At 44.8% G+C, this 11,240-nt stretch overlaps 1 protein-coding gene across 1 annotated transcript in view; it reads left to right on the forward strand.

Moving 5' to 3' along the window:
- PKD2 (polycystic kidney disease 2 (autosomal dominant)) overlaps positions 1-10,979 on the forward strand; it is a gene marked incomplete at its 5' end in the record, with an annotated part of 11,438 nt that extends 459 nt beyond the window's left edge. The window contains 10 exon segments of the mRNA XM_009071613.1: positions 319-547; positions 2,171-2,342; positions 3,432-3,612; positions 4,925-5,045; positions 6,643-6,741; positions 7,676-7,797; positions 8,330-8,447; positions 8,696-8,859; positions 9,642-9,789; positions 10,746-10,979. Coding sequence (XP_009069861.1) covers positions 319-547; positions 2,171-2,342; positions 3,432-3,612; positions 4,925-5,045; positions 6,643-6,741; positions 7,676-7,797; positions 8,330-8,447; positions 8,696-8,859; positions 9,642-9,789; positions 10,746-10,979 — 1,588 coding nt within the window.
- Between the last annotated feature and the right edge of the window lie 261 nt (positions 10,980-11,240).

Raw genomic sequence — 11,240 nt, forward strand, 5'->3', positions numbered from 1 at the left:
TGGGTGAAGTTTGCAGGAGACTTCTCCAGTGAGTTGGCTTATTTGAGTGGGTATAGAGCATCAGTCTTTAGTGTAAACAGCATGAAACACATCCAGATGGAAACAAATCTTCCTGTCTCTGTTTTCTCACTGCTCCTAAAAGGGTTTTGCTCAAAATCATGGTCATGTTTGGACCTTTTGTGTTGTCTTCTGTGGATCATGTGTGCTCTTCTCCATTGGTTAAATAAGTATGTAAAGAAAACCAAGTACCATTCAGTAGTGCTTTTCATCAGTGCTGTGTAAATGAAAGTATTTTTCCTTTGCCTTTCCTAAATGCAGGTTGTTAGTGGAGTTTCCAGCGACTGGAGGCCTTGTGACATCTTGGCAGTTTCAACCAGTGAGGCTGATCCATTACATCTCCACGTTTGATTTTTTCCTGGCAGCCTGTGAAATGGCATTTTGTCTCTTTGTTCTCTATTATATGGTGGAAGAGATCTTAGAAATTCACATTCATAGACTGCACTACTTCAGGAGTCTTTGGAATTGCCTTGATATCCTCATCATTGTGGTAAGTAACCTTTATAATGAGGCTAAAATTGCTTTCTGGAATGTGTTTTGTGGGAGAAATTAATGACCTCAGCAACCTGCTCTGGTGGGAGGTGTCCCTGCCCCGGGCAGGGGTTGGGACTGGATAATCTCTAAGCTCCATTCCAACCCATAAAATTCTCTGATTCTTCTCCATATCTGATACAGACCATTGCTTTCAAGCAAGAAAATCATCTGCTTTCAAGTAGTGATTTTCTCTTTGTGGAATGGCACTGGCGTTTGAATATGTTTGTGAAGAACCACAAAGAGATTTATTGTGGTATTAAAATACTCACCAGCTAATACCAAGCCTGAAGAAGTGCCTCCAAACTGTAGAGGTCTAGCAGCTGCCAGGGCTGCTTCCTTGGTAAAGAGGACAGTGTTGCACAGCATTAATTTTTGTGTAGCAGAGAATCTGAGCTTTGAATGGAAAGCTGCACAATATAATTCTCTTTGGACTCAGCTGTGCTTGTTAAAAGTATACAAAGCCAGAAGTGCTGAAGCACTTCCAGTCCCACACTTGTTTTGTATCTCCAGGCTTGGGTGAACCAAAGGTATCAAGTGTTGAAACTGGTGTCTGTAATCCAGAGAAATCATACTTACCTCACAGTAAATGAAGGACCATTCAGGAGGGTATTTACCTGAACTCTCTGCTGTTTGTTGTACTTAATGGTGGGGCAGGAATAAGATGCTTTGCTCTTACAGTCAGTGAAGAGGATTAAAGTGTAAAATTCAGCTCACACAGGGTCACAATTCTCTGTTTATACCTTGCCTGAGGGACAGTGTTTAAATGTAGGATGAGGTCCTTATGGCTCCATATACTTGGTGAAGTGTTCACTTACACTAAGGAAAAGCAGATTTGCAGAGGTCAAAGCAAGAACTTCACCTGGATGGTTAAACAACTCCTCTGCTGTTGCTTGTTCTGTGCAATACTGGTCAGTCTGGAGGAGCTCTAGTGCCTTTTTGGCTGCTGCTGGTTTTCTGCTCTACTATTTTTCACCTTTGTCTTTTTCAGTCGTCATATTTCCTTCCTTATGTTTTCTTCTCTGTGACAGCTTCCTTTTTCTGACCCTGCTAGGTGTCACTCTCATCTTGTTCTTCTGCTGTGGCAAGAAAATGACTTCTAAATCTTCTTACTCCCAGACTGTTTGTCTGTACCCTAGTACTGTAATGGTTTTCCTGGGAAATGCATTTCCTGACATGGCCAGAAATTGTCTGAAATAGCAAGTACTGGGCTGTTACATTGCTCCTGAGTGAAAGGTGGTGACACCTGAGTCTCCTTCAGCCCCTCCAGCCTGGCCTTAAGGACTGGGGATTCAGTGACCAGGGGCTTGACCCTGAAGGACTGTGAGAAGCTTTTATCAGTGGTTCTTACCTTTTTTTTTCCCCTCTAGGCTCTGTGCAATCTCTAGATGTCACTTCTCTGTTTGAAGCTTTAGCTTTGGAGTCAGGACACCTTGAAAACACTATTATTTGCCTTTGCTTAAAGGCAAAGCTCACTTTGTGGTAGTGCTATAAATAACATGAAATTTCTCATCTCTTCATCTGGCTAAAACAATGTGGTTTAAAATCCTAATCACCTTTTGTCTGTTCCTTTTGTACTCAGCTCTCTGTGGTAGCTATAGGAATCAGCATCTATAGGACATCAACTGTTGATATGCTCCTGAAGAAGCTGCTGGAAGATCAGAACTCATTCCCTAATTTTGAACCTTTGGCCTATTGGCAAATGCAGTTCAACAACATCACTGCAGTCACTGTGTTTTTTGTCTGGATCAAGGTAACTACACGACACAAATCCTTGTTCTAACATTAGAATCTAAGCAATATTCTGAGTTAATTGTGATACATTATTTGAGGCTTAGCCATGTTCCTCCCCAAACTGGTGATGTGAGAAAGTCAGAACACAGAGGTAACTTGTTGCAGATGAAACACAAGGTTGGAATTTGCCACAATTTCAGTCAGCTCTTGTTTTAGTCTAGAAGACGTAGGCAGTGCTGGTGTTTTGTCAGCAGACAAGTTAGGAACTGGTTTTATTACTTCTCAGTTGTTAAGTCAGTAATTCTCACTGGGCACTGCTTTATCGTAGCCTGGTTTAACTGTGCCCATTTGATGTATTCCAAACTTCTGAGTCATTACAAGAGTTGGAAAAGCAAGGCCAGTTCATTTGAAAACTGGGTATATTGCTCTAGTTAAACTTGATCTCTTCGTTTTGCTGCCTGTTTTCCACGAATACTTCTTTTCATGCCAGTACTCATTGTCTGCCACCTGGGTGTGTAAAGTTGTAGAGGAACGTTAAATTCATAAACCAGCAGAGGGAATGGAAGATCAATAAGTGCATTTTCACTCTGATACTCCAAACTTAGGGTCATCAAGCAAGTTAGCTAATCTCTTACTATTTCATAAGATGAAGTTGCATCTAATTTTCCCATCATGGTTTAAGAAATCAAGTGGCTCAGTGTAAGAAATAGTGGTAAACTGCAGAGTTACAGAGTAATATAGTTTGGAGGGGACTTGGGGATTTATCTCGTCTGGCCACCTGCTCAGAGCAAAGTCAGCTGTGAGATCTCCATTTACTTCATAACTGACACCTTCCTTGAGGATGGAGATGGATCAATAGGCTTTGGGAAGTGTTTGGGTAATGTTGCCCTGAAGCCAATCTACCAAAGAGAGGAGTGAAGAAACCAAACTAAACCCACACCCAGACAAGAAGTTTGCCTTCTCCAAAGAATTTTCTCAAGTCTCAGTGTTTGTAGGAAGTGATGTATTTCTAGATGTAGTTTCACTGACTTTATCTCCAGCCATGCAAAAGGCTGGAGAGCAATAGTGTCAAGAAATTGTCTTCCTTGTCTTTAAAAGTTTTTCTTCTTTTCTTAAATTTGTGAACTTCAACAGGACCATGAGTCAGTTGTCCACCACCATGTCTCGCTGTGTCAAAGATGTCATTGGCTTTGCTATTATGTTCTTCATTATTTTCTTAGCCTATGCTCAGTTGGCCTATCTTGTCTTTGGCTCTCAAATCGATGACTTCAGCACTTTCCAGGACTGCATGTAAGTAAAGCTCTAAAAAGGTGCAAAGGATTTCTGGGTGCATTGGTAAATGGATTTGGTTGCCTCAGCAGAGGCAAATCCCATGACATCCATCTAGACAGAAGCTGCAGACAAATAACTTGAGTTCAGTCATATCATTTGTGATTTCGAACATATCACTGCTGATACAGCCCAGTAACAAATGCATTTGATTGTATAACATTTTTAGCTCAGAAAGTCTTTTTGCTGTGAGGTTAAAAATTTGCTATAGTCAGATCACTGAGCAGGTTTTGGTAGGTGGAAGTGCCATGGTTTTTACAGCAGTTGGTCACATTCCTAGGCAAAGCAATGACTCTGTGTTCAGCAGTTTCAGGTTCACTCACATGTTGTGTGCAAAGTCACTCCGTGTTCCTGGTAGTGTTGGTAGTTGGTTGACTCAGAGTCCATTTAAGCCAAATAGAAAATTGTAAGTATCTGTGGAATCCAGGAGAGAGATAGGACTTAGTATAAAGCTGTACATAAGTTTTTCCTTTATTGATTTGGTGCAATAGAACCTAATTGTAACTGAAGAATTAACAGGTTGTTCAGTAACTGGTTTTCCCCTTACTTTGGGGCAGTGTTGGAAAGAATTTCCGTGGAGAAGTGGAGGAACTTGAAATATGCTGATGGTGCTGTGAAGAGACAAGTCCCTTCCCAGCCTTGGCATTCCAGCCAGGACAAGGGGCAATGGGCACAAATTGAAAGGGGGAAATTTAGGATAGATATCAGGCAGAGGCTTTCCCTGTGAGGGTGGTGAGACACTGTCCCAGGTTGCCCAGGGAGGCTGTAGCTGCCCCAACCCTGGCAGTGTTCACAGCCAGGTTGGCTGAGCCTTGAGCAACCTGCTCTGGTGGGAAGTGTCCCTGCCCAGGGCAGGGGTTGGGGCTGGGTGATCTCTAAACTCCATTCCAACCCTTAAAATTCTATGATTGTCTAGGCAGCTCTAGAGGGAGAGGCTTGGGTTGTATGTATGCAAGAGAGATGGGAAGCCTCCAAGCTTCCCAGCTGTAATCATGGCTTTGCTCTGTTTCCTGTTGACCCCATTGTCAGTTGTGACCAAAAGGCAGAACAACCACCCTGGTTTGGTTCTGTGTGTTTGGCACCTGATGTGAGATTGGTTATGCCTAGTGATGGATGTGATGACTTGATTATTGCAGTGCCTGATCAAGTGTTACAGTAGTGCAGAGCTGTCTGCTGTCCATCAGTCAGACTGTCAGAGTGAAATACTTTGAGAACCCTTGCACAGCTCCAAGAATGTTTTCCTCAACTCCTGGCTGTATTTTGTGTTTTTAAGATTTACTCAGTTCCGCATCATTTTGGGAGACTTCAACTTCACAGAGGTTGAGGAAGCTAATCGAATTTTGGGACCCATTTATTTCACTACATTTGTGTTCTTTATGTTCTTCATTCTTTTGGTATGTACACTCTGGGAGGGGTAAATGGCTATTTTTGCATCTCTTGGTCTTTGATTTCTACTGCTGTTTGGGACTTTTCATGGTGCTGGTGTGGCCCATGTAGGGTCTGACTGTCACATGACTTGGTCACTTACACTCTTTATTTTTCTTCATTTACAGTAGGTTTGCATTGTATTTTGTTGTCATTCCCATGCTCCACATTGTGGGGTTTTTAATTTATCTGTTTTTATTCCTGTAAAGACTTATGTGTAAAATGTGAATAGTGCCTGGTTGGCATCACAGCAAACCTGAATCTCTTGGGGACAAGTAGCTGTGCTGTTCCAGACAGGCTCTGATTTCATACAGTGCTCTGATGTGTGTTAGGCTGTGCTTGCAACAGCTTTGTTCATGCACACAGCACAGAGCTGAGCTGAGAGAAGAGCCTAGTTCTGCAGCAGTGCAGCTTTCAGATCTTTGGCTAGCAGGTGAAACAGGAGGTGATTTTCCCCCTCTGCTCTGCTCTCCTGAGACCCACCTGGAATACTGCACACAGTTCTGGTGTACTCAACTTGAGAAGGACATGGAACTGTTGGAGCAAGTCCAGAGGAGGCCAACCAAGTTGCTAAGAGCACTGGAGCATCTCCCCTATGAGGACAGGCTGAGGGAGTTGGGGCTGTTCAGCCTGGAGAAGAGAAGGTTGTGTGGAGACCTCAGAGCACCTTGCAGGAGCTGAAGGGGCTCCAGGGAAGCTGCAGAGGGATCTGTGTTAGGAGCTGCAGGGACAGGACAAGGGGCAATGGGCACAAATTGAAAGTAGAAATTGAGGTTAGATGTTAGGCAGAAGTTTTCCCTGTGAGGGTGGTGAGACCCTGTCCCAGGTTGCCCAGGGAGGCTGTGGCTGTCCCAACCCTGGCAGTGTTCACAGCCAGGTTGGCTGAGCCTTGAGCAAGCTGCTCTGGTGGGAGGTGTCCCTGCCCAGGGCAGGGGTTGGGGCTGGATGATCTCTAAGGTCCATTCCAACCCCTAAAATTCTAGGATTCCATGATATCCTTGGCACAGTGAATCCAATACTTAGTCTTTAATCTGAACAAGTGACCAATCTCTTTTCAGAGTTGGTGCCCCACATGCCAAGTGTCTGGTTGTAAGCTTTCCTTATCTTTAGCCTGAAATACAAGCAGAACTGGAACTAGATTAGAACCTTTTGTTTGTGCTGTTTATTAGAGGATGAATAGTTACCTTGATTCCTCAGGCGTTTCTGTTGCCAGCTGTGCTGCCTGGATTAGTGCACAGTTGTTACCTGTTTGGCCAAACATACAGAGAACATTAAACAGACATGGTTTTGTGCCACTGCTGTGAACCCTCTTTGCAAGGTAATGCTACAGTTATGTTAGTAACCAATAGTTTTGGTTAAAAGCTGCTGCACATCAAATTTTAGTATCAAGCTCTTGATGTTAGTGCTTTTTAAATAGTCCATCACTTTCTCCTGGCCCTTCAAAACAAGTTAATGTATAGGTTTGCACAGGAAAGTCAGAGGTCTGCACAGGAAGGTGATAGGGAGTTGTAGGGCTCAGACTTGTTGACATTTCAGATTGGGCCTTTTGCTTTTTCTGTCAAACAGAACATGTTTCTGGCCATTATCAGTGATACATACTCTGAAGTCAAACTGGACATGGCCCAGCAGAAGGCAGAAATGGAACTGTCTGACCTCATCAGAAAGGTAAATGTAACGTTTTGGTTGTTTGATTTCTCATTCCTCACACCTGACCTTCATAAAACGCTGTGTAAACTGTGCCAAGTGAGTCTGGCAGTGGCTGATGGAAACAAACATCTCGGTTAAAATACAGGAGTCTGATCTGAGGGTAAATGAAATGAGTGAAAACTTTCCATCACAATGTCTTTCAGTCATCTGAGACTTTGCGTTGAATGATCAGCCTGTTGAGGATCACACAGTATTTCTCTTGTATATAGAAAAATGCTGAACTGATGAAGCTAAATTAGGATTTGTTATAATCACAGAACTCAGAATTACTTCAGTGCAGGCAATAAATTGAGGCAGACCTTGATTATTGTGTTGGGAGTTCCCAGAAGCAGCTGCTCTAAACAAATCAGAGCCTGACCTGCATCCTAGTTGAGGAAAAACAAGTGCCCATGGTGTGCTCTGGCATGGATGTGCTACTGTACCATGGTCAGAAGTGGCTAAACACATACTCAGCATGACCTGTAACTCAGAGCTTAAAAGTTGGAGACTTGTTATTAAAACAGAGCAGAGAAAAGTGCAAAGTCCTGCTTTTTTTTTTTTTTTTTGGGATGAGGACTCTTTTCAAAGTCCTTCCTAGAGCTGAGGAATGGGAGAGAAGCAGGATGACCACAGAAAGTTGTGCCTGTTGTGTCAGTGTTATTTAACACTCAATAACTGCCAAAGGTGCTTTGCTGGGACAAAATGCTTCATGAATTGCAAATGGAATGAGGAAAGCTTTACCTCTGAGTGCAGAGGTGTTTAAATGCTGAAATAAAAGGTGGGTAAGCTGGAGGAAAAGACTTCTGGAACACACTGAATGATAGTATACACCGGCTGATTTTTGTAACCAAAACAGTGATTAGAACTCAAATCTGAACATCTCATGACAAACCACAACATTTCACTTTTTCAGGGCTACAACAAAGCCATGATCAAACTGAAATTGAAGAAAACTACTGTTGATGACATTTCAGAAAGCCTGAGACAAGGTGGAGGCAAACTAAATTTTGATGAGCTGCGGCAAGATCTGAAAGGGTAGGGGAGTTGTTGCTTGTTATCCTGAATGGTACCCCCAGAGACATGTGATGTTGAGCTTTGGATGTGATTCTTCTCTTGCTTATGTGATGTTTGCAGGAGGACACTAATATGAGTAAAGACACACAGCAGAGCAGTGGCTGCCCCAACCCTGGCAGTGTTCACAGCCAGGTTGGCTGAGCCTTGAGCAACCTGCTCTGGTGGGAGGTGTCCCTGCCCAGGGCAGGGGTTGGGGCTGGATCATCTCTAAGGTCCATTCCACTCCCTAAGATGCTGTGGCTCTGTGAAATCAGGGAGGTGTAGCAGGAATTGTGAAGGAATAGGGTGCAGTGTAGACGAGTTTGGTGCTATTAACTAATGGAAGGTGAGTGGTTTGTATCTGTGTTGTGAATGTATAGGTGGTGCTGGGATCAATCATGTCTTTATCTTGGGGATGAAAGTCTGTTTGAAGGCACGTGTTTTCCAATACTCAGAAGTTCCTTCAGCTTCTGGACAGTGGAAATTAAGGGGACTGCTTTTATTGCCTTTTCAGGAAGGGGCACACAGATGCAGAGATTGAAGCAATATTTACCAAATATGACCAGGATGGAGACCAGGAACTGACAGAGCATGAACATCAGCAGATGAGAGATGACCTGGAGAAAGAGAGGGTGAGCTCAGCACTAGGAGTGGTATGCCCCCAGCACTGCCTGCCAGCCTTGCTTTCTGTGCTGCTTTGCTTCCTCAGAAGGATTCTCTTCCTACCCTTCACATTTTCTGTCACCCCTGGCTGTCTAAGCAGGACTGGAAAGAGGCCTGGGGGAGCTGGTGGAGGGCAGGAGGTCTTAGACCTTGATGCCGCCATTCCTCATGTACAGGCTCTTCTCTCTCTCTCTCCCTGGCTTGTGTTTTCACAAAGGAGGATCTAGACCTGGACAGGAGCTCTCTGCCACGTCCTCTGAGCAGCCGCAGCTTCCCCCGGAGCTTGGATGACTCTGAGGAGGATGAGGATGAAGACAGCGGACACAGCTCCAGGAGGAGGGGCAGCAGCTCTAGTGGGGTTTCCTATGAAGAATTCCAAGTGTAAGTTTGTCCTGATGGGGACAATTCTGCCTTCTTTCCATTGTATGGAATTCTCTCCAATGTTATGTTTTTATGGTGCATAAGTTGCTCCTTTTAGTAGCTTCCAAATAATATCTGAACTGGAAGTGCTTTAGAGAACCTCATGGGAATTGCTTAGGAATTGAAAAATCAAAATAAACAAAGAAAAAACCAGCAAAAAACCTGTCCTTAAAACCCGCTCCTTGAAAAGACAGAGAAAACGGTCACTTTACAATGATGACTCGAGAGTTTTCTGATCTTTTAACTAGTAAAACCTCAAGGTTATTTTGAGAACTCCAACTGCTGTTTTGAATAAGATTGAGTTACTTGTGAGTGTGTGTTTTGTCTGACATGGTGGTGGGGAGGTCTCCCTGCCCAGGGCAGGGGGTTAGCACTAGATGATCTCTAAGGTTTGTTCCAACCCCTAAAATCCTATGATCTCCATAGGAATTAATTATAGCAACACTAGCTGGATAAAGAGTTGTGTAACTGGAATTTGTGGGACCAACAAATTTGCATGAGGATGTCCTAAAAGCAGTGAAAACAGAGTGCAGTATGTATTTCTTCCCCATCTTCTTTACCCCTGTGCTCTTCTTCTTGCTGTGCTGTCCCTTGTCCCTCCTGGACAGTCAGACTTTGTGGGAAGTCAGATGTGTGCTTGGATAAAAACACTGTCTCATCCCTGTCTGCTGTGTGTGTTGCCATGCTGGAGGGATGCTGGCTGGGCAGTGTCAGTCCCTGAAGCTCCCCCTTGCTGCCCTCAGGCTCATGAGGAGGGTGGATCGCATGGAGCATTCCATCGGCAGCATCGTGTCCAAGATCGACGCCGTCATTGTGAAGCTCGAAGCAATGGAGAGAGCCAAGCTGAAAAGGAGAGATGTGTTGGGAAGACTCTTAGATGGAGTGACAGAGGTAAGAAACTCAATTTCTGCAGTCTGGTCACAACCTGTATGGCTTCTTCCTGCTGCTTGGCTTGGGAGGATCAAGGAGTGGTGGTAAAGGTGAGGTGTTTCAGCAGTGGCCAAGTGATTCCAGTTACATGGTAGGAAAACATGAAGTTTAAACCCTGACGTTCTGGGGACACGACCCAAGTTTCAGAGAGGACAGTCTGACTTGCAGCAGGTCTGTGTCACCATTGAAACCTGTGATGTGAGCAGCAGTGATGCTCAGTAGCTGCTGGAGCAGCGTGGTCATCCCTTGGTGTCTGTTGGGATTCATGCAATGCTCGTGATGGACTACTTGTTAGAGATTCATCCCAGCAGGCCCAGCCTGCTCTTCTTCCCTGTTCCTTCTGGGGTTGTGCATAGCAGGTGACTTCTGTCACCAGGGCTACCTGACTTCTATTGCTTTCCCTCCCACCTTCTCTTTCTTGAGGGCCTGTTGGCCACCAGTGGGAGAAATGTGTTCTTTCTGTGGATGCTGTCAACTTCCTGATGGGGGCAAGGACACCCAGCACGGGGTTGTCAGGAGGTGGGTGAGCCAGGCTGTCTTGGTGGGTTATGTAGGTCAGACCTGCAGCTGCCCTGTCACAGGAATGGTGATCCTGGCTATTACTGCTGTTCATCCTTGAGGTAGGTGGAGCTTCTTCGTGAGTGTGCTCTTCTTACAGAGCTTCTCACTGCTCTTCAGTATATTTGACATTTTTGAACATGGATTTGAATATGAAAACTGCAATACCAATAGTGCTGTCCTAAGTGAAGGTGACAAACTGGGCATGGCATCAGTGGAGATAAAAGTTTTGCCGTGGTAGGTTCTCCACTAACCTATGGAAGTAGAGTGGTATAAGAATTTCCCGTGGCTGTACAGGATTTTGCGTAGGCTGCAGTTTGTAAGCTGCACTTCCAGCTCGTGCCTCTTCATGTGTTTAGGATGAAAGATTGGGTCGTGACAGCGAACTCCACAGGGAGCAGATGGAGCAGCTGGTGCGAGAGGAGCTGGAGCGCTGGGAGTCGGATGACACAGCGTCCCAGATGAGCCACCGCCTGGGGACTCCTCTGGGCCTCAACAGCCAACCTCGCTCCAGGAACTCCAGGCCATCCTCTTCCCAGTCAGATGGCATCGATGGGGCAGGAGGAAATGGGGGAAATAACATCCATTTGTAGCTGATTCCAGGTGTTTCAGGTCAGTATTCAGCCAAGCAGATTGACTGCGCTGCTTCCTAGCATGAGGTGGATCCTTCCGATCACACCTCTAAGGACAATTTCCACTGGGGAGCAAAAGGAAATGTTTTCCTCATAAGTCATTTTCAGGCCTATGTAAGCCATGTGAGACTGTTAGCCTTGGGAACAAAAATGCAGGGAACAGAATGGATATCAGGGGTGACAAAACCTACCTGGGCAGGCATTTGGTTCCATCCATCTGTT

The sequence above is a fragment of the Acanthisitta chloris genome, unplaced genomic scaffold, assembly GCF_000695815.1.
Source record: "Acanthisitta chloris isolate BGI_N310 unplaced genomic scaffold, ASM69581v1 scaffold21523, whole genome shotgun sequence".
In the NCBI taxonomy this organism is placed as follows: Eukaryota; Metazoa; Chordata; class Aves; order Passeriformes; family Acanthisittidae; genus Acanthisitta; species Acanthisitta chloris.